A 26283-nucleotide genomic window follows, 5' to 3' on the forward strand; every position below is an offset into this window, starting at 1 on the left:
CCATTACAATTAGGTAAAATAAAGCTATGGATCCAAGCAGGGCATAAGAACAAATTTGTGCCTGAAACGCAATTGGGGAAGCCGCATTTGAAGAGAGAAGTAAAGTAGCAAAGTTTAGTACAGCTGTAGCTTGAACAAAGGTCAAGCCACAGGAGAAGTCAGAATGCAGATGAATGAAATTACCTCAGTAAGCCATCTACCTCAGCCTGAATTGAACCTGTGTCATCATAACAGTATCCAATTGGAGTTGATATCTGATGGGCCAGACTTAATGGATGCCAATGATCCATCATCCTCATCTAACCTTCAGCATGAACATGAAGTGGTATTTCAATGTGACGCTTTCCCATGACAACTTAAGTCTATATTAACGCTGCTTTTTGGTGATATTTAAAGGACAACCGACATCTCCGGACAAGTTGTGTCCATAATTTGTAAAATGGCTTCAAATGACTTCTACTGAGCGTATTTTACAAAGATTCCACCGGACATAGCTATATTTTACGTTTTAAGACTGAATATTCAGGAAGTCTTGTTTTTGAGTTGGTGACGAGTCCGTACGTGACGTCACTAAAGGAACGCCCCTGACCGAAAAAAAAGACACATTGTAGCAGTCCTTCCATCACGTCAATGTATTTTGCTGTACTTGTTTGGTCTGACAACCCCGTGTTGCACCCAAAAGCCGCCAGAAGAGGGCGTCCAAGCTCCATAAAAAGGAATTTATCAGCCTGTGGAAACAGAGGTGGCCACAGGAGGTCGCCATTATGTGCCTCTTTTTTTGGGTGAGACATTTCCCCCCCAATGTTGCCTCAAAATGGCACGAAATAAATTTTTAATCGATTGCAAACATGTATGCTTTCCTCTTCAGAACTATTTGAATCATATTCATAACTGGATGTGTAACAAGAAAGCATATTCTCTGAAGCCATTGTTTTGATTCTCCAGCAATGCAAAACGTCTTGGCGTGACATCATGAACTGGGGGCGGGACTTTCTGAAAATGCCCAATACGCAGCTCAATTTTTTGCAGATTTTGGACATTGGAAGTCATTCTTATTGGTGTTTTGCATTTGAATATAAATATCATATTGCGTGTTTTGGGTATTTTAGATGCTATAAAAGTTTTTTCTGATGTCAGTTAAAAACAAAAAAAGTGACGTCGGTTGTCCTTTAAGCGATTTAAGTTACTTTACCCCACCCACCCATATATACATATATACTGTAGCTCAAAACCTCTGTTGCGCTCAAATTAAAAAAAAAAATGTCCGAAACAAATTTAAAAAAATTATGTTATACTGTACAGTGTACACGTTACTCAACTACACAGATAAAGTGAGTGGAAATATTTATAACTTTCAACTGACTGATTTAGGTGATACTTTTCAAAATCTAATCATATAGAGAATCACATTTTTTACAAAAAAATAATGTCATTCATAGAAAAAGAAAGATGCTGTCATGTAACACAGAATGAACACTGCTGTCCTGGGAACAACAGAAAGGTTATACTGTATGACCATACACAAGGAAAACATCAGATGCTCTTTAAGATAGATTTTCAATGACACTTTTTACACTTTGTTTGGAAGGGGAAACACTTTTTAATGTCATGACCAGCATATGAGTTTCTCATTGCAGCTGCCGACCAGCTACAAAATCTTAACGACCGCAAAGAAACAGAACAATTGGACCCATTTCTCAGGGCATTTTGAAAATGTCGATACGGAACTTAAGACCCCTTTTCAACCAGTGGATGGGTCATTGTTATTGGTGGTGCTCTGATTGATCGGCTCATTTTTATTGTGGATGAATACGTGATGGCCATGTCAATCAAGAACATTCACCTCTCTTCACAAAATAAAAAACAAACAACAAAAATAATAAACCAAACACCCGCAGCTCGTACTTTGCAGTCTGCAGCCAAGTACAGACCAGCCTGTGCGCAGTGTAGCATTACATATCCCCTTACTTAAACACGTCATGATACAGACTCCACCAGCACTTCCTGTTTGAATAATGACCCGCTTTTGTATAACAAAGGGATGCAAACTTGGATATAATGTTATTTAGTTCCAAAGAATTCATCCATTAATCAAAAAAAAAAAAAATAACAGAGAGATAAATCAAATTTCTAAAAAGTCGCGAGTGAAGAGCTCTAAAATGAGCATCGGAATCGGCCCTCACTCTCATACTTGATCGGCATCATCAATTCTTGACCAAAAGCTGACAATATTGATTTAGCTTCAGTGTATAGATGTTTGTGTGGACAACGGTCCCACACTGAAAAGTGTTTTGTTGTACTAATAAATTATAACATTATTTTGTGCAAATACACGACTGAACATCATCCTTGAGTTGAGTTGGGACCATTCATATATTTGGATCCGACTCCAGTTAAGACGTTTTCCTGTAACGTTATCCAGAGTAGAACTTGGCTGGTCAGGCAGCTGCAGTGAAAAGTCAGCGCACTTTGACCAGTGGCTCAGACTCCCAAGGAAGGCAAGAATCCAGGAGCGTAACACCAGCAGTAAATAAACAACACCATTATTACAAATGCCATTATCCAATGACTTAAAATGGTTCCGTGATGCGAGACGAACATTTCACAATACTGCTGGGTAGGCTGTTGTCCTGGGCATCCTCCAGCCGTTTGGCGGTTAATATCTTCATCAGTATACATTTTGAGTTAGTTGTCCGCCAGATATTTTCCTAAAGGACAAAATACTTAGGGTTAACCCAGACATGGGCAAACTACGGCCCGCGGGCCACATACCCGTTCGGCTCTTTAATCCGGCCCGCCGAACGTGTCCAAATTATAGTAAAAACAGTGTCTGAAAGTCTGAAAAAGTTAGCGGACAACAAGACAAAGAAAGACGAGAAATCGCAAAAAAAAAAAAAAAAAAAAACTTTGTGGCAAAGTATATAGTTTTTTTAAAAATTAATCAGAATACCTTTATTCGTCCCACAATGGGGAAATTTGCAGTCCACAGCAGCAATTGAAAAGGGATGGGGTAGGGGTGGGGGTGAAAGGATAGAAAACAAGATATTCTAAGCATAACAAAATAAAGGTTGTACCTACCAAAAACGCTACCTTGCTTAATTTACGGTAAATATCCGTGGCTGAAGATTTTGCTCCAGTTGTCGTTTGCAGTCATGGTGCACAATGTGTTGTTTGCGTTGCGTTGTCTTCTACAAGCCACTGAGCGCCTTTCATAACTCTCAAGTACACTTTACAGTCACGGTATAATGTAAATTTACCTTTTGTAGCGACACAAATTTTGTTAGCTTCTTTTGAATCTTTCTTCTGGGCCTGAGGTTCGGTGCATCTACTTTGGAAAATGAGATGCAAATGCACGACTTTGCTTCGGACTTTCCCAAGCGTTCTTGGGAAAGTCCGAAGCAGAAGGCAGGCTTCTGATTGGCTGCTGTGCCGAGTATGCAAATTTCAACTGTAGGTAGCCTATGTCTGTGTGCTTGGCAACGATACACGGGTACTGTTTGCACATGAACGCGAGCGAGGGCGTCCGTGGCGAGTCTATCGAGTGCGCGGTCAAGACAATCTATCCATGATTTTGAGGAGTTACACAAGTAGATATTATTGAGCTTGAGTATTTCATTGTGTAATAATATGTATTGAATGTTGAATGTGATTCCTTTTTTCAATAAATGTTGATTTCTTTAACTTTCCACTTTCGATTGAAACATTAAAAACGTACGCAATCTTGATAAATCACAGTGCGTATGTTATTTTATCTATTTCCATTTCCTCCTCCCAGTATCTGCAAAATAGTATGTAAATGCCATATCTTGCATCTTCCTTGAGACAAATTCATGAACTGATAAGGGCTATTTTTCACATTTGAAAGACTGTTAATAAATCAATCAAAAAACATCCCTTTCATCCCTTTGCTGCTGTGAAATGTAAATTTCTCCAGTGCGATACTAATAAAGGCAAATCCAATCCAAATTGGGTTGTAGTGTTCTTACTGTGCTATGAGGTTTGCACACACTACATTTAAAGGACAACCGACATCCCTCTTTTGTTTCCTAACTGACATCAGAAAAATGTTTTACAGCATCTAAAATACCCAAAACTTGCAGTCTGATATTTTTAGTCAAATGAAAAACACAAATAAAAATGACTTAAAGGACAACCGACGTGTCCGGACAAGTTGTGTCCATAATTTGTAAAATGGCTTCAAATGACTCCTACTGATCGTATTTTAATAAGATTCCACCGCATATAGCTATATTTTACGTTTTAAGACTCGCTCTGAATATTCAGGAAGTCTTGTTTTTGAGTTGGTGACGAGTCCGTACGTGACGTCACGAAAGGCCTGCCTCCTGACCGAAAAAAGACACTCTGTCAAATCCTAGAACCAATTGTGGCCCGCGAGTCAAAAAGTTTGCCCACCCCTGCCTGGGTTAACCCCATATTTTAAAAAAAGAAACATACACTTTGATCTTTTACCTGGTCACTGAATAAAAATATTATTTTATCATATTATTATATACACATCCTAAAAACATCCAATGTTACTTCATTTCTACTTCTTCTTATCAGTTAGTTAGTCTATATATGTATGTAGTTTAGTTATTTGTATATGTTAGTTTAGTATACATGCACATAGCTATCTTGACCTGAAGCTATCTTGTTCCAGTCTAATATAATATTCATGATTGTATTTAGCAGATGATAGGTCCTTTTCAAAATGACATCACTCCTGTTGTCTATATCTGCTGGAGAGACCCCCCCCCCCTCTCTCCCTCTCGCCCGTGAAGGGCACTGTAGCTGCCTGATAAATAAATACATGTAGTATTCTTTTTGTATATCACCTTGCTTCCTGCTGATTGAATATTTAGACCAACACAAATGATGAACTGAACCAGGGAACAACTTTATTCACAACCTGACACTTTGGGTGTTTGACAATGGACAGAGCAGTTTTTAAAATAAATTGTAAAGGCTCCAATAATCCCCCAAAAATCTTTGCACCTGATTTATGAAACAATATAATCTTATTCAGGATAGTTTGGAATCAAATACGACGAGCCATTCAACGTTCTTTCACAATTGAAACCAAGCAGTATGTGCACAAAAAGAACAATTACGACTATCAAATGATAAATAAGGAGGAAAAAAAGATTGACAATGTCAAACCTACCAGCAGCGAACCTCTTCTTGATGAGTGAGAATCGATACCCAGGCCCAGCCAGTTCAATATCACAACCGGACAGTGTACTGCCCTCACTAGTGAACTGCACAGCGAGTGGCGCTGGTTTACTTGGGCCTTCTGTTAGCTGGAAGCGGGCTAACAAAGATCCCACACCTACAGAAAAAAAATGTATGTTTAAACTCCATGAGACACCAATGTATCAATTGCATCATCGGCTATCAATTTTTTTAAATAGAGTATTTCAAAAGTAGCATATTCACAACAATCATTATATTGGACATGGATCAAGAATATGTTATATACAGACCTCCGTTTTCAGATTTTTGTGAGATATCCGGAATCTTCCAGAGGATCCTGTGCTGCTCCGCGTTCCTGTTCAGACAACGTGGCATGAGTCGAGTAAGTCACAGCCAGTGGATTTTGAATATGTTAATGCTCTACGAGTCCGTTTGTTGCACTGGGTCCACAGCTAAAAAAAATAATTAAGAATGATGTTTTTACCATGCAGCTGGAGGTAACACAGCTTGTAGTTTGGAAACGCCTCCGTCCACTGGGACTAGAAACTGCACATTGTTAAGCGCCATTGGCGTTGACATCGCCTCGCCGTTATATTTGTAGTCTATCCTCAGATCCGTGCTGGTGGGTTCACACCGCCAGCTCACGGCCAGATTTATGGGAGCGGACACAGAACCCTGCACTGATACCTGGAAAAGATACAAGAAATGTATCCTCACTCACATTTGTGCTTTTTTACTCACATAAGAAATACAGTGATACCTCAGCTTACGAACTTAATTGGTTCCCATAAAGTGTGTGTAAGGCAAAAAGTGTGTCTTCCAAACATTAATTTCCCATAGGAAACCATTAAAAAAGAAAATACTCAATTTCCAGGTCCCCATCTTCTTCTTCTTTTTCGGCTTTTCCCCTCAGGGGTCGCCACAGCGAATCAATGTCCTCCATCTATGCCGGTTTTGTGAATCCTCTTCTCTCACACCAGCTACCTTCATGTCCTCTTTGACCACATCCATAAACCTCCTCTTCGGTCTTCCTCTCGGTCTCCTGCCTGGCAGTTCAAGACTCAGCATCCTTTTCCCGATATAGTCACTCTCTCTCCTCTGAACATGTCCAAACCATCTCAGTCTGGTCTCTCTAACTTTCTCTCCAAAGCCTCTAATATCATTCATTAATCATTCACACACAAATATTCCGTCTTGCTGAGACTGATCTTCATTCCTCTCCTTTCCAGGGCATATCCCCACAGCTCTAGTTTCTCCGCCACCTGTTCCCTGTTCTCGCTACAGATCACAATGCCATCTGCAAACATCATGGTCTAAGGAGATTCTTGTCTATTATCATCTGTCAGCCTGTCCATCACCATTGCAAACAAGAAGGGACTCAGAGCTGACCCCTGGTGGAGTCCCACCTCCACCTTGAATTCCTCAGTTATACCGACGGCACACCTCACAACTGTCTTACAGTCATGATACATGTCTTGTACCGATCTAACATACTTTTCCGTCACTCCAGACTTCCTCATGCAATGCCACAGCTCTTCTCTGGGCACCCTGTCATACGCTTTCTCCAGATCTAGAAAGACAATGCAATTCCTTCTGACCTTCTCTATCAGCATTCTTAAAGCAAACACTGCATCTGTCGTACTCTTTTTTGGCATGAAGCCAGACTGCTGCTCACAAATGTTCACGTCTGCTCTTAGTCTAGCTTCAACTACTCTTTCCCAGAGTTTCATTGTATGGCTCATCAACTTTATTCCTCTGTAATTAGTACAACTCTGCACATCTCCTTTGTTCTTAAAAATGGGCACGAGTACACTTCGTCTCCATTCTTCAGGCATCTGTTCACCATCTAAGATCTTGTTGAATAACCCAGTCAGGAACACCACCGCCACCTCTCCAAGACACCTCCATACCTCGATTGGTAAATCATCAGGCCCGAGTGCCTTTCTCCCCTTCATCCTCTTCAGCGCCCTCCTCACTTCATCCTTGCTAATGCTTGCTACGTCTTGGTCCACAACAGTCACGTCTTCTACTCTTTGTTCCTTCTCATTTTCCTCATTCATCAATTCTTCAAAGTACTCTTTCCATCTTGCCATCACACTACTGGCACCTGTTAATACATTGCCATCTCTATCCTTAATCACCCGAACCTGCTGCAGGTCCTTACCATCTTTGTCTCTACGTCTCGCCAGCCTGTAAAGATCAGTCTCACCTTGCTTGCTGTCCAGCCGAGCATATAAGTCATCATAGGCATCTTGTTTGGCCTTTGCCACCTTTACTTTAACCGTGCGCTGTATCTCCTTGTACTGCTGTCTACTCTTGTCCGTCCTCTCAGTGTCCCACTTCTTCTTTGCTAACCTCTTTCTCTGTGGACACTCCTGCACCTCCCCATTCCACCACCAAGTCTTCTTATCTACCTTTCTTCCACTCGATACACCAAGTACTTTCCGACCTGGGTCTCTGATTATGTTCGCTGTAGTTTGCCAGTCATCTGGAAGGACCTCTTGCCCACCCAGTGCTTGTCTTACCTCCTTCCTAAATGTCATGCAACACTCTTCCTCTTTCAACTTCCACCATTTTGTCCTCACTTCAGCCTTTGGTTTCTTCATCTTCCTCACTGCCAGCGTCATCCTACACACCACCAACCTATGCAGTCTGGCTACACTCTCACCAACCACTACTTTGCAGTCACTGATTTCCTTTAGATGGCGCCGTTGACACAAAATGTAGTCTACCTGTGTACTTCTGCCTCCACTCTTATAGGTCACCCTATGTTCCTGTCTCTTCTGAAAGAAAGTATTCACAATAGCCATTTGCCTTCTCTTAGCAAAGTCAACCACCATCTGTCCTTCAGCGTTCCTCATCTGGAGTCCAAACCTATCCATCACCTCCTCATCATCTTTGTTTCCTGCGTCAACATGTCCATTGAAGTCTCCACCAATTACAACCCTCTCACTTCTCGGGATGTTCTGTATGACTTCATCAAAGTCCAACCAAAATTCCTCCTTTTCCGCCAGCTCACATTCTACTTGTGGTGCATACCCACAAACAACATTGAACATCACACCTTCAATTTCTAGCTTCAGACTCATCATTCGATCTGATACTATTTTTACTTCTAAGACATTCCTAACAAACTCCTCTTTTAAGATAACCCCAACTCCATTTCTCTTTCTGTCTTCACCATGATAGAACAACTTAAACCCTGACCCTAAGCTTCTAGCCTTGCTCCCTTTCCACCTGGTCTCCTGGACACACAGTATGTCTACCTTCCTTCTCTGCATCATGTCAACCAGCTCTCTACCTTTACCTGTCATTGTTCCTACATTCAAAGTTCCTACTCTTCGTTCTATACTCTTGGCGTTACATTTCTCTCTTTTCCTCCGGGCACACCTCCCTCCTCTCCTTCTTCAACCAACAGTAGTCCATTTTCCACTGGCACCCTGAAGGTCAACAGTACCAATGGCGGCCGTTGTTAACCCGGGCCTCGACCGATCCGGTATGGGATTCATAGGTTTGATTCGCATATTTATTTTGGCAAATTTTTTTACGTCGGATGCCGTCCCTGACACAACCCTCTGTATTTATCCGGGCTTGGGACCGGCACAATAAGACACTGGCTTGTGCCCCCTTGTGGCCACATACAGGTCCCCATAAAACATAATTTTCTACTGAATAAGCCTTAAAGGAAAACCGACGTCACATAATTATAATATGCTGAAATAAATTATATTATATTCCAGTGTATTGTTGTGTCGAACCATGAGCATGAGAATGGTTGTTTTTCACATGTGTGATTGTATGACAGTTAAAGGACAACCGGACAAGTTGTGTCCATAATTTGTAAAATTGCTTCAAATGACTTCTACTGAGCGTATTTTAAAAAGATTCCACCACATATAGCTATATTTTACGTTTTAAGACTCGCGCTGAATATTCGGGAAGTCTTGTTTTTGAGTTGGAGACCAGTCCGTACGTGACGTCACTAAAGGAACACCCCCTGACCGAAAAAAAGACACATTGTAGCAGTCCTTCCATCACGTCAATGTATTTTGCTGTATTCTTTGGTCTGAAAACATTGTGTTGCACCCAAAAGCCGCCAGAAGAGGGTGTCCAAGCTCCATATAAGGATTTTTACCAGCTTGTGGAAACGGAGGTGGCCACAGGAGGTCGCCATTTTGTGCCTCTTTTCTGGTGATCTTTTCTCCCCAATGTTGCCTCAAAATGGCATGGAATAAATTCTTTAATCGATTGCAAACATGTATGCTTTCCTCTTCAGAACTATTTGAATCATATTCATAACTGGAGGTGTAACAAGAAAGCATATTCTCCGAATCTGAAGCCATTGTTTTGATTCTCCAGCAATGTAAGACGTCTTGCCGTGACATCACAAACTGGGGGCGGGATTTTCTGAAAATGCCCAATTCGCAGCTCAATTTTTTTGCAGATTTTGGACACTTTAAGTCATTTTTATTGGTGTTTTGCATTTGAATAAAAATATCGTGCTGCGTATTTTGGGTATTTTAGATGCTATAAAACGTTTTTCTGATGTCAGTTAAGAAACAAAAAAGTGACGTCGGTTGTCCTTTAAAACTACACAAAACATACCTTATTTTATGTATCATAAATGTTCTATTGTATTGTAATGAAATAGATAAACTGTACTGTATCATAAAGTCTTTTTATTGACCTTTGTGATGGTCGTTGATGTAGTTGCCTCTTGGTGATATCAGAGTGAAGTTGCCGTGCTTTCTTGGCGATAATACCTTCACACACTGTGTAAGTTTTTCAACGTCTTCTATTGCCTGAGACTGTTAGACCAGTGTTTTTCAACCTTTTTTGAACCAGGGCACATTTTTTTACATTTTACATGTTTTTTTTAACGTTTTTTTGCGGCACACCACGAACCACCTCAAAAAGGCAACCAGTGACGTGATGTCACACGGACGAATATTAAATTACCCTCCCAGTCTTTTCAGCACGGACACAGGACAATGACATAATATTGGTAAAAAATTATTAATAAATGTTTGTAATTTTTCAAATTTGAAACAGGGGCATTGGATAGTTTCTCACGGCATACCTGACGATCTCTTACGGCACACCAGTGTGCCGCGTCACAGTGGTTGAAAATCACAGGCTTAGACAATACAGAAACACCCTTAGCCACACGTAGCAATGGTCGATTTAGCATACTGGGACGCTAAGTCACTCAAACGCACACTTCGTTTGTGTTTTTCGATGATCTTCTTCTTCTGCTTGACTGTAATTTTCTTTTGTGTCTTCTTCGGCTTAATACTAGCCTGTGGTGGGGTCTTTTTCGGTCCCAAAAAAGCAAAAGTATCCACTCGATAACAAACCACGTCTGCATTGAGTGCACTGAAAGAAAGTGGGTGTGGAAAACTAGTCCGCCAGCCATGGTGGCGCTGTTCGACTGTGTGGTTTGGTGCCAAAAACTAGTCTGCCAGTCATTGGAGCGCTCCGTTGTGTCCCGAAAAGTAGTTCATATGCCAAGATTATATTGTCGTGAATTTAATTCACGGTGGAAAGTTCGTTAGCTAAAGCGTTCGTAAGCGAGGTATCACTGTAATAGTTAGTTCTGTGGTTCCAACTGTGTTGTATTTTGCCAGCTCACCTGATACTTCAGCATGTCCACATTGTAGTAAGTTGCCTGCGGCTTCTGCTCAGACACCTTCTTTAGATGAGATATCAGGTTTGGCATGTTCACCCAGAAGTCTTTGGCATCAGCCTTGGCGTGCAGGGAGGTGTCGCTAAGGAAGAGGCACACAGGAAAACAAAACACAAACAACTTCTCAAACTTCTCTTGAAAACAAACACACTTTGGTTTCGGGCTGAGTTGAACAAACAAGTCAGTAGCGGCGGTACATGCGGAAAATAATCACGCAACGTAATAGGGTTCAGTCGGGTTCAATAATATGCAATTCCTGTGTTACAAGGTGAAACGAAATAAAGTATTCCACATAGTATTTTGAAGTGCACTATATGTTTGGGAGGGGAAAAAAGACTAAAAAATCACCAGCAGTGTTAAAATAATAATCATAACAAAGACAATCTGATTGTCAAAGGCAAAATGCGCCATCCATGCTTTTTAATCTACATGCTCAATAAGAAAAGGTAATTGAAGAAAACAATGCAAGGTATAACACAAAATTGAATTAGGTATATAATCATGTTTACAGAGCCTCGAAAGACATGTCAGCGGACTGATCTTGACTCTGCATTTGGGGAAGAACTTGAAATCCGGAGTGTACAACAGTGTGATTACCAGCAGAGCAGCTGGGGGTTAGGCAGCACATGCTCCAGTCGATTGTAGTTGGTTATGCTGAAGGTTAGCACAGTGGGGGACGGGTTATTGGCAAAGTGCCGTGTGATTCCCGCTGGAAACGACAAAACCATCTCACCTATGATCTTCACTACACATCTGAGGGAGACAGGAGAGAGAGTTAAATGAAAAGGCACACCCAGATGAGTGCAAAGCATGAGTGGGAATACAATACAATACATATTGATTTTTATAGCGCTTTAACAACAGTTGAAGCTGTAACAAAGTGCTTAACATGGACAACTATCATATACAGGAAATAAAGCAGTCACAAAGATTGTAGAAACCACCAAAAGGGAGGTTTCTCTCTCTCTCTCTCTCTCTCTCTCTCTCTCTCTCTCTCTCTCTCTCTCTCTCTCTCTCTCTCTCTCTCTCTCTCTCTCTCTCTCTCTCTCTCTCTCTCTCTCTCTCTCTCCCCCCCCCCCACTCTCACTCTCACTCACGGTGTGTCAACAAAGGTTTGTCACAAACAAGGTGAGGAAAAGGTGTTTTATTTTTTATTATTCCTATTGTAATTGCACGGCCGTGTGAACTCTCCTAACATCAATTCTTCTATTCCTTACTTTATCCGTACCACTTATTCCTCATTCGGGTTGCGGGGGGTGCTGGAGCCTATCCCAGGTGTCTCCGGGCACTACCCGGGGGACACCCTGAATTCGTTTAAACAACCATTTACTCTCACAATCACACCAAGGGACAATTTGGAGTGTTCAATCAGCCTGACATGCATGTTTTTGGAATGTGGGAGGAAACCGGATGACCCGGAGAAAACCCATGCGGGGAGAACATGCATACTCCACATAGTGAGGGCCGGAGCGGGACGCGAACCGCGCTGTGAAGCCGGCGTATTAGCCACTCGACTACCGGGCCGCCAACTCTTCTAACACGCTTCTCTTAAGTCAGCAGTTTGTATGTGTGAACACTCCACAAAATTTACACCGGTGTAAGATATATCACAACATAATTCATGGGTGCAGCACTGATGCAAATGTTTGCAAGTTTGTAGTCATTATAAATGTGTTTGTCGCTGTGGAGATCACATTCAAACGCATGATAAAGGAGGAGCCATCATTCTAAATGCTTCTGATTACCTCCATTGTTACAGTACATCTACTGTATTATGCAACGGGCCACTTCTCCCTGACAATAGCGAAACAGTGACTTCTCAATGACATATGCAGTAAAAACCTCCAGCTGGACTTACTTGCCGGTGTCGGCCCCTTTAAAGAAGGCATTGACTGTCTCAGTGAATGCAGCAGCCACAGGGAGTGTGTCCTGAGCCCCCATGGTGAGCGGGCTCGGCCCTCTGGAGCAGCCTAACACAGAACATAAACATACACACATACTTTGTAGTAACACACACAAATATATTCATTCATATTCTTCCAATTCATTTTCTATGGTGAAAAGCGTTCATTAGTTGTTCATTTTCATTAGCTTTTATGCCGAAATTAAAGTATATATATATCTTCTTTTACTTTTGGCTTTTCCCTTCATATATACCCACATATAAACACAAACAAGGTGAGGATATATATATATATACATACACACACACACACACACACACACATATATACATATATATATATATATACAATATATATATATATATATACAGTAAAGTCTCGTTATATCGATATCGGATATATCGATAGTCCCGGTTATATCGATACTATTTCTATGCACGCAGGGAGAAAATTACATGCAAACAGGGTCGGATATATCGATATTTTTTCGGACTCCCTTGAATATCGATATAACGAGACTATATATATATATATATATATATATATATATATATATATATATATATATATATATATATATATATATATATATATATATATATAAAGCAGGGGTCGGGAACCTATGGCTCGCGAGCCACATACGGCTCTTTTGATGATTGCATATGGCTCGCCGATAAATACTACATATTATAATACATATTGTCGTTTTTTTCGCCGTTCATTTCCCGTTGGGGCTGCAGTTGGCGGAAAGCGCAATTTTGATTGGATGACACTGACCTAGAATGGCCGAAAGCGCCATGTTGATTGGATGATAGTGGCCGTCATGTTGAAATAGGTAAACGCCCCTTTAAATGAGCCCAACTTGTGCACTTCATAGTGAAGGCACCGGAACCTTAGAGAGAAAATGTTCTGATTCTAATTTGCAATGAAACAATACCATCGATGAAACAGTCGAATGTCAGTGACATTTTAACAAACCCGATGATAACGTTAGCATCAACATACTTCTGCAAGAAGTAGATTGCAGATAGCAAGTGTGGAAGCTTATGAGCCGTGTGCAGGCTAGCTAGCAGTAACTTCGCCTCTGGACCGGCAAATTGAATTTCATTCCGATAGTTTTCCTGGATTTTTACCAAACACGAGGAACGGAAAACCATCCATATTAACGGTGAGTACTATCACAAAGTTATTTTAAACAATACATTCTGATATTTTGTTGAAAAGTAGCCGCGCGTGCGTGTGCATGTGCGCGCGCGAGCGTTCGTATGTGCGCGCGCGCGTGCGTGTGGCTCTCGCTGAAAAACATTTTAAATATTTTAGTTTTATGGCTCTCTTAGTCAAAAAGGTTCCCGACCCCTGCAGTAAAGTCTCGTTATATAAATATTCTCGGAAAAAATATCGATATAACCGGACTATCGATATATTCGATCCTGCGGCATGTAAATTTTCTCCTTGCGTTCATAGAAATACTATCGTAATAAGCAGTACTATCGATATAACCGATATCAATATAACGAGAATTTACAGTATATATGATGGAGGACATTGATTCGCTGTGGCGACCCCTGAAGGGAAAAGCCGAAAGGAAAAGAAGATTATATATATATATATATATATATATATATATATATATATATATATATATATATATATACACACACACACACACACACACACACGCACACGTATATTACAATTACAATATATATACACATACCGACACACACACAGTTTATATGTACAGGAATCTTTCAAGTCAAGTTAAAAAAGAAAAAAAAAAAATTCATATAAATAAGGAACATAAGTAAGTACAAGTTAGAGAAAAAAAGCAATCCTACGGTATACATATCATTTGAACCAATTTCTCTCTGTACTTTGACTGCGAATTCAACATTTGACCATGTTGATGTTAACAAAGTTTGCATATAGATGTGAAATTGTTTTTAATTGAATTGTTTGAATCAGATTCAAAGATCATTAAGTGCAAATATGAACGCAAAAAGGTAAAGAGTGAAATGAAGACATTAAGTAAGATGTCTAAGGAATGACGATCCTTTGGATGGAAAGGAAACAACATGAGGATGAGCAATGTTAGGAAGGCAAGGTCAGAAAAATGAGACCACAGCTAAACTAACACCTTCAGAGCCCAGAAATAATGTTCTGGGGTCTGAAGATGTTAGTTTGGTGCTGGTAGGAATAGAAGATGGAAGGATGACAGGATTATTTTTTTCTCACAAAGAGGAAACGTAGAGGAGAAGGTAGCAGAGCAAGGGTAGGCCAAGAACCAAGCTTGCACAAATGAGCCTCAAAGAGTGTGCATATGAATACCACAATTAGCCCTGTTGCACATAAAACTTACCTTCAAAGGTTAAATAAAACTTCCCTCTGTCAAACCATACAAGGGATGGCTGGTCATTCTCTGTGTGGGGTCAAAGGGTCAGGTTGAACAGAAGTGGGGATGGGACATCGGGGGATGAACAGGAAGTAAGGAATTGAAAGAATTGGGGTGGAAGGGGAAGGAGAGAAGGATAGTAGCATGAGTCTCACATGGCAGGTCTGTCACATCACTGTGAGGTGAAACAAATTGGTGGGTGTCGGTGGGAGAGGACAACGGCAAACTCTGACACAGTCATGATGGAACACAATGAGACGATATGGAAGGGAACAATGTTTGTGTGTTTTTTTTACTCCAAATCTCTGAATGCCACTGCAAATTTACAATGTGAAAACATATATACTGCTACATTTTATAATCTTACTGTCATTTTTAATCTGAACCGCTTGCATTGGTTTTTAACTCCTTCACTGCCATTGTGTGACGTGGAGCGCCATTCCTGAATTTATTTGGGTTTTGGTTTTTCTTGCGGGTGGTGCCAATAAAGTGCTGGTCAGACCTCTGGCAATGTTTTTTCCCTTCCACAAGGGGGCAGCATTTGCCTTTTGTCCACATTAGCGCTTTGTTAAAGCGTCAGCTGTTGTCAAAGCGCTATATAAATCAATAGACGCTCCCCTACTTACGAACATTGGAGTTACGAACAACGGTACACACGAACATTTTTGTAGTAACATATGTAATATTCTCTGCAGTTGTACATGCACATATCTTTATAGGGCATATATTTTATTAAATGTTTAGTTTTGAGTACAAACCAATACAGATTACTTATAAAAGCCTTAAACATACTTATACAAGCCTTAAACATACATTCCATACAAAACATAGCACTGAAGCAACTTACGAACAAATTCACCTTACGAACGACCGCTCCGAACGTATCTCGTTTGTAAATTGGGGAGCGTCTGTCGTGATGTATTGTATTCTATTTTGGACAGCCGCCCCCATTTCAAGCTCAAAGAACTCCAGACCCATATAACTTAGCAATGAAGGTTTTTTTATGCTGCATTAAATATTGTTATCCAATAAATGTTGTCCTAAATTGCAAATTTCCCCATTGTGGAACGAATAAAGGTTTTCTGATTCTGATTAAAACTCAATACAGTGGTACCTCGGTTCTCGAACGCCTCACATTTCGAACAAATCCGAGTTCGAAAAAAATATTCGAGATATTCTTGCCTCGTAGTTCGAACACCAATCGGTGTTCGAACGCCAATACGCGTGAGTGCGTACGCGAGGGTGGGGTGCTCAGCGGCGTACGGGTGTATCGCTCTCTCCGTGACCAACTGTTGTCGCTTGCGGACGTGCTGCGTTTTGCTCTAGCGTTTAATATAGGTGTACGAAGAGTTTTAGCCCCTAATCATGCCTCCAAAGAAAGTAAGTGCTGCTAAAAGCGACAAAAGAAAAGTAGTGCGAACAACTATTGCATTTAAGAAGGAAATAATCGCAAAATATGAAGGAGGTGTGTGAGTGTCTGATCTGGCTAGGGAACACAGCATGGTGAAATCTACGATCAGTACGATATTAAAGAATAAGGAGGCTGTGAAATCTAGTGATGTTGCTGTGGGAGTGAGAGCAAGTGTCATTGGATAGATATTTTAAGAGAAAAGAACATCCTGTAGCCGAGCCATCCGTAGCTGTCACGTTCCGAGCGACAGTGACGGCAGCTTACTCGTCGGAACGTAGTGGAATGTTTGGGATCCCAAAGCAGGCGGCAGAGACGTATACTACCCAAGCAAGATGTTTATTCACAAATAAAAGAAAACACAGCGAGTAAGAAGGCAGGGGGTGATCCGACCCGCTTACTACGCCAAAAAGGAAATGGCACACAAGGGTGCAAAATTACACAATCCCTGAAGATGACATAAATTTACGGGACGCAGGCAAAATACCTCGGACCAGATACACTCGCGCATCGAAAGAAGAGTCCAGATACGGTGGCGAGTTGAGTCAATCATCCGGCATTGGCGAGGTGATCGCGAACCGTAAAATGCCCCGTGTCCGTGATTAGAGAATTGACAGCAGATGGAGAACGGCCGTGAGAGGCACCCATGGTTTCAAAGAGATGGTTTCGGTGTTCGAAAAAAAAAAAAAAAAAAAAAAAAAAAAAAAAAAAAATCGCTTTTCGAACAGGGTCCTGGAATGAATTATGGTCGAGAACCGAGGTATCACTGTATTCTGTGGGCACTGCAATTCGAGTGAAAATGACCTGGCACTGGAGTGGACTCTTTTTTGCACATTGTGAATGAGTTAAACATCATATGCAATGCATTTTTCAATAGTTGCCGCCCCTCAAAACGATGGCTTACAATGTCCCCATACTCCCTGAGGAGGCAGCCATGAGACCACAATGTGCAGGTAAAATATTTACTGTCTGGAGCAGAACAGAATCTTGGCCAGAAACCAAGTTATATGTTGAAAATAATTACATTTCCCCAGAGCATTTTGATATTATGTGATATGTTTACCAAGTAGAGGTTTCATTCTTCATGAGCTGTCTTCTGACCCTTGGCAATATCTTCTGTAAATTTGGTTATGCTTTCACTGCTTTGTAGATGACACCCAGCTCTAACTCTCCAGCAAACCCAACGCCTTATTCCCACATTCCTCCCTCTCAGAAATCCAGTCTTGGTTTATCCCTAACTTCCTCAAACTCAAACTTGTCGGTCCCAAATCCACCCTACACAAAGCCAACAGTTTCTCTCTCAGTATTGATAGCTCCACTGTGTCAACCTCTCTTCAGGTCAAGGGCTTGGGTATTATCCTTATAGCTCACCATCTTTCCACTCCCACATAAATAACATATCTCGGTCTGCATATTTCCACCTACGTAATACCAATTGTCTATGTTCCTTTCTGAGCACTGCTATCCTTGTCCGCTGTCTTGTTACCTCGCATATTTATCATTGATATTCATTTCTTTTCGATGTCTATCATAAACTCCTCGATAACCTCAAATTGTCCAGAATTCTTCAGCCTGGATCATCACTGGAACCTCCGCCTTTGATCACATCACCTCCATCCTCCGTCAGCTCCACTAACTCCCTGCCAATCTTAGAACCAATTTTAAAATACTGTACTCCTCTGTACATTTAAAGCCATCCATAACCATGCCCCATCTGTCTGACCGTCTTCAAATTTCTGTTTCCTATTGTTCCCTCGGATGCTCATTCTCCCTCCACCTCTGTGTACCCTCGGCCTGTTTCAGCACAATGGGGTGGAGCTTTCAGACATTCAGAATCAGAATCAGAATCATCTTTATTGCCAAGTATGTAGAACACACAAGGAATTTGTTTCCGCTAGAACACGCTGCACTAGTATCGTCGTCAAAAAAAACTGCTAAGTGGCACTATACAGTTCCATTCTGCCCCCAAACTGGAGAACTCAGTCCCACCCGACATCCCAAATATTGATTCTCTTCCCATATTGAAATCCTATCACAAAACCCATATATTTAAAATTGCATACTAAATTTGAATTAATCTATTTTTTACTATTAATATTTTTTTATCTGTAATTTTATTGTTCATTATGATTGTAAGGTGCCCTTTGTGTTTTGAAAGGCACTTATCAAGAAAAAATATTATTATTAACATCCTGCCATTGTTATAAGGCATAGTTGTGGCTGATCATGACAGACATTGAGAAGTGGAAAGCATCACCCAATGAAGATAACAAGATGGCAGGTGTTTGTATTGCAAAGGTCGTTATTTTTCTGGAGTGGCGGGATGGAAAGACAGGTCAGGATTCAGATGGAGAAAGTGATAGCTGGCAGTCATAGCAGTCAAGATTGTTTGATTTTATCATGCACTAAGTGATTCCAAGGGGATGCATGAATACTAAACAGCTGCTCTCTTCCTAATTTGATGCAATTCTCCTACTTCAAACAACCAACTGCTCAGACAGTCCGAGTGAGAGATAAAGAGAGAGAGAGAGAGAGAGAGAGAGAGAGAGAGAGAGAGAGAGAGAGAGAGAGAGAGAGAGAGAGAGAGAGAGAGATAAGAGAAATAAAGAGAGAGAGCAAGAGAGAGAACGAGAGAGAAATAGATTGGAGTGCAGCAAATGCATAAACACAAATACACAAAGACAGATCTAGAATGGCTGCACAACACTCAGCAAGCACAAAATACAATGTGTGTCCGTGGAAAAAAAGCAGTTTCCATGGTGAAATGGTGAGACAGCCAAAGCACAGAAAGACTCAAAGACTCAAAGACAAATGGATATTGAAGCCACCCAAATTTGGGTAAATGGTATGCACAATTGAACATCAATGTGCCACAATACAAGTGACAAATAGTCGATGCGGGCAAAATCTATTTCAATCGCACGTGACAGTGATGGAAAAAGAATGCAGAATTTGTGAAGAAAGAGGGGATGTGGAAAATCGGAGGCTATCACAGAGACTGCAGTTGTTCTGAGATCTGTGATTAGAACAAGAAAAACTATGTAAAGGGGCTTCGTCATCTTCAAGATGCTTTGAGCAAAAACATAACAGATCTGATCAATTATAAAAGCAATGACATACAAAGTAGTTTTGGATCAGCGAATTAAAGTGAATTACCGTATAATGGAAATCAATGAGTTGTGGTTCGAAAAACCTGGTTGATACACTGAATGCAACTCGATTGAGTTTGTACCTAACGTATTTTTGTTAATTATGTGAAGGCTGAGAGGTAGACAGCACAACATAAAAGTCTTCAAGTCACAAGCCACAGGTTATGTGTTTTCAACTGTCAACTGTGACGAGACTATGGCTAAAACTAGTGGCGGTTGAATGGTCGTCAGTAAAAATGAACAAATGAATTATTCAAATGTTTAAAGCTTCAGTTTTCTTTTTTTTTAATCATAAGGAAATTATAATAATATTATAATAATTTACCATTCAGGCTTGGCAAGCGCATCTCTCAGCATCCACACAAAATATTGAAATTTGTAGTTAGGTGAATGTGTTGTTGATTACCAATATGTCTTTTCAATTACGGAAGCATATAAGAAATGTGCTAAGAACCTATGGCATTGTACCATTACGACATATATTTGACTGACATTTACAGGCAAAGCTACCAAATGAATTTATGTTCAATGCAAGTGAAGACTATCGAACGATTCAAATGACCCTGTGCGAATGATTGTCTATGTATGCCCTACAATTGGCTGGCAACCAGTTCAGTGTGTCCCCAACCAGCTGCCTGAAGACAGATGGGATAGCCTACAGCACTCCCATGACCTTTGCGAGAATAAGCGGATTACAAAATGAATGGTTGGTTGATTGGATTGGATGGATGGACGAACGGATGGATGGCCGAACGGATGGATGGATGAAGTTTTAGTACAAAAAAACTATTATGTAAAATAAAACATGTCTGACTGACTAACGCATATTTTGAGTTGTTAAAAAACGCAACTTTAGCTTATCCTGACAGTAAAAGCAATTGACACTGATTTGGTGGATTGACCCACATTATCCGAATGTAATGTAAATATTTTGTAGAACACATAAATATATACAAATATATGAACCAGGTATGACCTGAACATCTGTATGCATGTTCCTATATTAATTTGAGAATATCTATATGGAAGATGTCTTTTTTTTGTTGGAGAGTCAAAGTATTGCTCAAGTATTGGATTTGAACTTGGTATCAGCAGATCTTTAAAACCAAAGACTTGCGTTGCACTGCCCAAAAAGTGTTACATGCATAATTTACCTTAATAGTAAGTCAAACAATAGTGATAAGCACACATCTGATGTGAGTATTAGAATGATCTAATTAGATTACTGACTGAATGTTTAAATGAATAAGATGAGCTCTTCAAGTACACAAACAAACAACGTCGTACAAACCTGACACGGAAAGGTCTTTACAGACTGTGGGAGTTGTGGCAGCACTCAGGGAGTTGGTCGAGGAGATAGAAGAGGTGCTCTCTGCCCGGGCCAAAGGAGCAATTGGAGGGGGGCTAGCTGCATGAACCGGTGGACTGAATGGACGATTCTGAGAGAACATTAAAATAAATGTTGAAAACTAAAACAGCCCTTTATTTTTAGGGTGAATCACTGTGATCAGAAATCCCAACAATGAAATAAATGAACTACCATAGTTTTTGGGCTGTAAGTCAGACCTTTTTTTCTCCACAGTCTGTCTTGTCTTATAACATACTCTGGTGCCAACTTGTCCAGAGTATTAATATTAGAGCACCACAGTTTTTTTCGCTCCCAAACCGTGTTGACTTTCTATGCGTAACCATCACCTCCTTTCGAAACACAGGCGGAGCCACAAGTACACATCAATTAACAAAAAAAAAAAGTCGAAGAAGAAACGGAAGCAGACAAAAAAGAACTATACAGTATTCATTCAACTAGTATGTAATGTAATTCTGTTTCTGTCATTGGCACGTGGTGCTAATTTGCCATAATATGGATCCATAATTAAGGTGACTTTTGAGAAAATTTTATACTTTTAAATGTGCATTATCCTGCAGAAAATAGGGTCTTGGTTTCGTTTGACACAGTTAGGAAGTATGAATTGGAAAGTGGTTTAATTTATAGTTTGCATTTCACTTTCATCACTTTGCTGCTGTGAAATGTAAATTTCTCCACTGTGAGACTAATAAAGGCATATCCAATCCAATCCAATCCATTTAGAGAAATTGTCATTAAATATGCAATTTATCTAAATGAATTGTGACAAAGTGTACAAGAATACTTTATTCATGTCAAAATGGCAGAAAGGTTACAACCAGGTATCAAAATTTTCTCCTGGAAGTGGGGTGGCCAAAGAGATACAAGACAACCACATACTGTAGCTCTGCCTCTGGTGCTCCCGATCATTAATTTCTATACGCAGCCCATCTTATAACGTGATAAACACCTTGTCTGTGTCTGGTTTCCTTTCCTAATACAGACCTGCCTGACGCACTGGGTTCCAGTTCTGGCTTTTTAGAGCACTCTGAAAAACCGAATGGTTACATTTGAACAATGCTCTGAGTTAAATAATAGGGAAGTAATGTGTGCTTGGAATGTACTGTATTTCCAAAGGTGCCCACAGTTTGGGAACGGGACCTTGACTTTGCAGATGGAGAGTCTGCTTTAGATGCCTAAATTTGCTCATACAGCTGCTTTCACCAACCCGTTCTATCAGTAGAAAATACCATTAGAATCTACTTACAGTATCTCCTACACTTGGTTTTCCTGGTGGAAGTTTGGGTCGTGAAGGTGGGCGTGGTGGAGGAGGAGGTGGAGTGGTATTGACGGTTGAAGGAACGGTAGGCAAACCTGGAGAGGAGGAACCTTCAAAACACATTATGTGTTGTACGCAGGGTAAAGAAAAGAAGAAAAACACTTTAAATTCATATAGTTCTGGAAACAGAGCAACATATTCTGACATGACTGCCTGGCAGACAACATTGACAAAGCAAATTGTAGGCTAAGGAAGGCCCAATCTTCGTCAACTCACCGCTTTTCATACCACCTGTCCCTGATGTTGGACCTGGAGATGAGACCACCGTGCGGTAAGTTGGGGGAGGGGGCGGTGGAGGTGTCGTTCGGTTCCCCTGGCTTGCGTCTTTGGGTGAAGGGGCAATTTCACCTTCATCCACTGTAGGTCGACGTTCATCTCGTTCATCTGCGTTCTCGGTATGGATTGGTGGAAAAGTGTATGTTGCTGTTTCCTTTTCGTGTAAGGTCACTGATGGAGGCTCGCTTGCTTTGGGAGCTGTTGGGGTGCTGGCTGATGAATCACCCGGCGGATGAGTTGACGTCGGAAGATATGCGGTAAGCTCCTTGGTTGAAGGGAGTGACGGAATGATGGGTGAAAGATGTTGGTCCTTGGATGTGTTAGATCCTGAGGGGACAGAGGGTGGCTCCACTGCCGGTGGTGGGGAACTTGGTAGAGGGGATATCTGAACTTCTTTTGCAGAATGTGGTTTTGGCAGATGAGATCCTGTGTCTTCTGCAGGTGGTGGTGATAGAGGTAAAGGTGGGGCAGGAGATTCAGGAGAAGGGGGGTAGGCTGATAATGGAGGTGCTGCTTCCTCTGGAGGAGGTGGGGAAGGAAGAAGTTGGGGTGCATGTTCCTCAGGTAGAGGCGGTTGCTTCGGAGATTGCTCATTGAAGCACACCCAAGTGTCACCTGCATCCTCATTTGCAGGTGGAGCCTGCTCTGGTCCAAATAGATTATCCAAGTCAGCTATGGATGTCTTTCTTGTCGAGTTCTCCGCTTCTGTCGATACATCTGAGACAGACAACCACTTTTTAAAGACAGACTATTTGAAGAGGTGATTAGTGTGTTGACACAGTTGGAGGCAAGAAACTGCACTCCATCATTAATTACAATCCTGATTAAGTTTGCAAACTCCGTTAAAAAAAGTTACAAAAGTCAAACCTAACCTGTAATTTAACTGCATTTATGTGGTACAAGGAAAACATTTACATCATATAATACACAATTATTAGCAGCCCTTAATTTAATAATTTGTTCAACTCACAGCACATAATTTTCTCTGAAATATTTAATACGATGGGAGAACACAGAAAGAGAGATATTCATCCATTCCTCTTGCACAATCCCTCAAAATATTATCCTGCAATATGGATCAGCTCCTCTGCACTCATCTTTTTATTGCCCTACAAAGGTTTGCAACACGGTTGAGGTCTGAGGACTGAGCTAGCCATAGGACTAGCTTGATACTGTGTCTGGTGAACCATGTATACCAGGAGTGCCCATTACATCAATTGCAATCGACCGGTTGATTGTGGACTGATCCCAAGCCAATCGTGAGGGGGGTAGAGTGTCTTTTTGTCTGTAATAAATGTTTGTGTTAATTTAAACTGCACCCTAATCATCCAATCACGATCATTTTTCACAAAAAGTATGAAACAATCAAACAAAACAAAGCAGATCAATCTTACGGTGGCACATGACCTTCGTTACTGGAAGGAGTTGGCGCACAGCAGTCTGCAATTGCAGCTAGTGATCAGAGCTGCGCTACTGTGTGTCTTTTATTATTATCATTATTCTCATTCAGTTGTATCGTGTACAATTCACTGAGGGCACAAGCCTCCGTATCAGGCTGTTGCTCATCATGGCGTGTGTGCGCGCGCATTTTGGAGATGAAAGTGGACCTTATAATAATAATACATTTCATTTATAGGCACCTTTCAAAACTCTCAAGGTCACTTTACAGTCACAGGCTAAGTTTTTCTGTGGGTGAGGAGCGGCAGCTACACGCGCCAGTGTTCACTCAACCCGACAGTAACTCAAACAGATAGAAAGTTATCTCGCTAGCTAATAGATAGCTAATAGCTAAATAGATAGATAAATACCCAGCTAGATAGCAAATAGAGAGCTAGCTAGCTAGAGAGATAGCTCGCCAGCGCCACGGAAAAAAAGATGTCCTTCTTGCTGTCACCTATAGGTAAATATAGCTGAATTTAATTTCAAATTCCCCATTTCTGCTTCAAAAGTCAAGTGTAAACACTACACTGGGGAAAAACAAACAAACAAATAAATAAATAAATAAATAAATAAGTAATCCACGTTAACATAGTCTTTGTATATATAAGTTCTCCAGTTACTGACAAAACATTTGTCCGTCACTATACACAGGGTAAATCACTAAATAGGGGGAAAAATACAATTCCTGATGTAATGGTGAGGGTCAAATTCTAAAATGTTTTACCTGGGTCATCTCTCGAGGCAGAGTCAGTTGTCAGTGGCGACGTTGGAACATTCTTGGGTGGCAGTGGTGGTGGAGCTGCAGATATCGTCAATGAAACAATTAACACAGACTTTGAATGATGAATAAAAAAGAGAGCAATACACGTAGGTTAGTTTGAAGGTGAGGATGTAATCTGATTTCAATGTAACAGTTTCCCCCAAAATGAAGATGAAACAACACCCACGAGAAATTAGGCAATGTCGACTTCAAAAGAATAAGAAAAAAAAATGAAAATGAAAAAGCCGGTGTCACCATTTTGTGTAGCCTCTCAAGACATCATTTTATTATGCACATGACATCACTCAATGTCTTCAGTTGTAAAAAGGATTATAAACCCCTGCCTTGCCAAAGTTGGGATGGTGTCTAAAACGTAGACAAGAACAGCATACATGTACAATGATTTGCAAATGTGTAATAAATTGAATATGCAACAAAGATCCTGGTTTCCACCAAAATAATTTGAAACGTGGACTCATCAGACCACAACCCACTTTGCCTCAGTCCATTCTCAGATGAGCTTCGACTCAGAGAAGTCTGGGCTACTCTAAGAATGGCATTTATAGATGTAACGACAAACTGAGTTCACTGTCGCCTGAGGGATCAAAGGCCAAGGGCAGTCAATGTCAGTTTTCCGCATTGCTGCTTATCTGGAGATTTCTCTAGATTCACTGAATCTTCATAATATTGTGGAGAGTAGACAATAAAATTGTATGTTGACAAAGGTCTGTCTTTCAGGGATGCTCTTGAACCCAATCATGACACTCACCATGTTCAAATTACATAACTTGTTCGCCTGCGGAATATTCTGACAGGTGTTTTTGAGCATTCATCAACTTCCTCACTCTATTGCTGTCAAGTCCCTAATATTTTTGGACCGTGTTGCACGGTTTAAAAAAAGGCAATATTTTGAGGGAAATAAGTTGTTTGAACATGAAATATTTTGTCTTTGTATTGTGTTTAGTGGACTATCATTAGAAATCATTGGATTCTATTTTAGCTACATTTTAGACAACATGCTAACTTCATTAGAACTGTGATTTGTATTTTTCATCATCATTTTCTTAATGCCAAAGCCTAAGATAAAATTATTCAGCCGCCATTGGTACAAAAATTCCTTTTGAAACGTTATAAACGTCGTCATCTGCATTGAACCGACATTACAAGAGAATGTTATTTTATACTATTAATTGCTAAAGTATTCTCACAGGCAAACATGACAAGAAGTAGCTGGTTTCAAAGTTTTGGCGAATAAATTTCATTTGCAATTGGGGTTGAAGAAAATTGGAGATCACCAGAAGTCTTCAACAGTAAAACAATTCACCATTATTGTACAAGTGTTTTTTTCTGAAAATGACTTTTCTTTGGGCATTCATTGACTATCGGTACGT

The 26283-nt window shown here is 40.6% G+C and overlaps 1 protein-coding gene across 5 annotated transcripts in view; it reads right to left on the bottom strand.

The window, feature by feature from the left end:
• Nucleotides 1–1624: 1624 nt before the first annotated feature.
• sgip1a (SH3GL interacting endocytic adaptor 1a) overlaps nucleotides 1625–26283 on the bottom strand; it is a 51727-nt gene continuing 27068 nt past the window's right edge. For 2 of the 5 annotated variants that reach the window (XM_089000044.1, XM_089000040.1), the window contains 13 exons: nucleotides 24857–24931; nucleotides 22633–23409; nucleotides 22345–22466; nucleotides 21024–21171; nucleotides 15143–15202; nucleotides 12738–12849; nucleotides 11477–11632; nucleotides 10826–10961; nucleotides 5678–5880; nucleotides 5484–5548; nucleotides 5165–5329; nucleotides 4272–4343; nucleotides 1625–2708 (listed from right to left, as the gene is read on the bottom strand). In XM_089000044.1, coding sequence (XP_088856170.1) covers nucleotides 2686–2708; nucleotides 4272–4343; nucleotides 5165–5329; nucleotides 5484–5548; nucleotides 5678–5880; nucleotides 10826–10961; nucleotides 11477–11632; nucleotides 12738–12849; nucleotides 15143–15202; nucleotides 21024–21171; nucleotides 22345–22466; nucleotides 22633–23409; nucleotides 24857–24931 — 2114 coding nt within the window. In that variant the 3' untranslated portion in view covers nucleotides 1625–2685. The remainder of the gene's footprint in view (nucleotides 2709–4271; nucleotides 4344–5164; nucleotides 5330–5483; nucleotides 5549–5677; nucleotides 5881–10825; nucleotides 10962–11476; nucleotides 11633–12737; nucleotides 12850–15142; nucleotides 15203–21023; nucleotides 21172–22344; nucleotides 22467–22632; nucleotides 23410–24856; nucleotides 24932–26283) is intronic. The other 3 variants (XM_089000042.1, XM_089000043.1, XM_089000045.1) reach the window with 3 other exon arrangements.

The sequence above is a fragment of the Hippocampus bargibanti genome, linkage group LG07, assembly GCF_051943395.1.
Source record: "Hippocampus bargibanti isolate YZ-2025 linkage group LG07, ASM5194339v1, whole genome shotgun sequence".
NCBI classification, from domain to species: Eukaryota; Metazoa; Chordata; class Actinopteri; order Syngnathiformes; family Syngnathidae; genus Hippocampus; species Hippocampus bargibanti.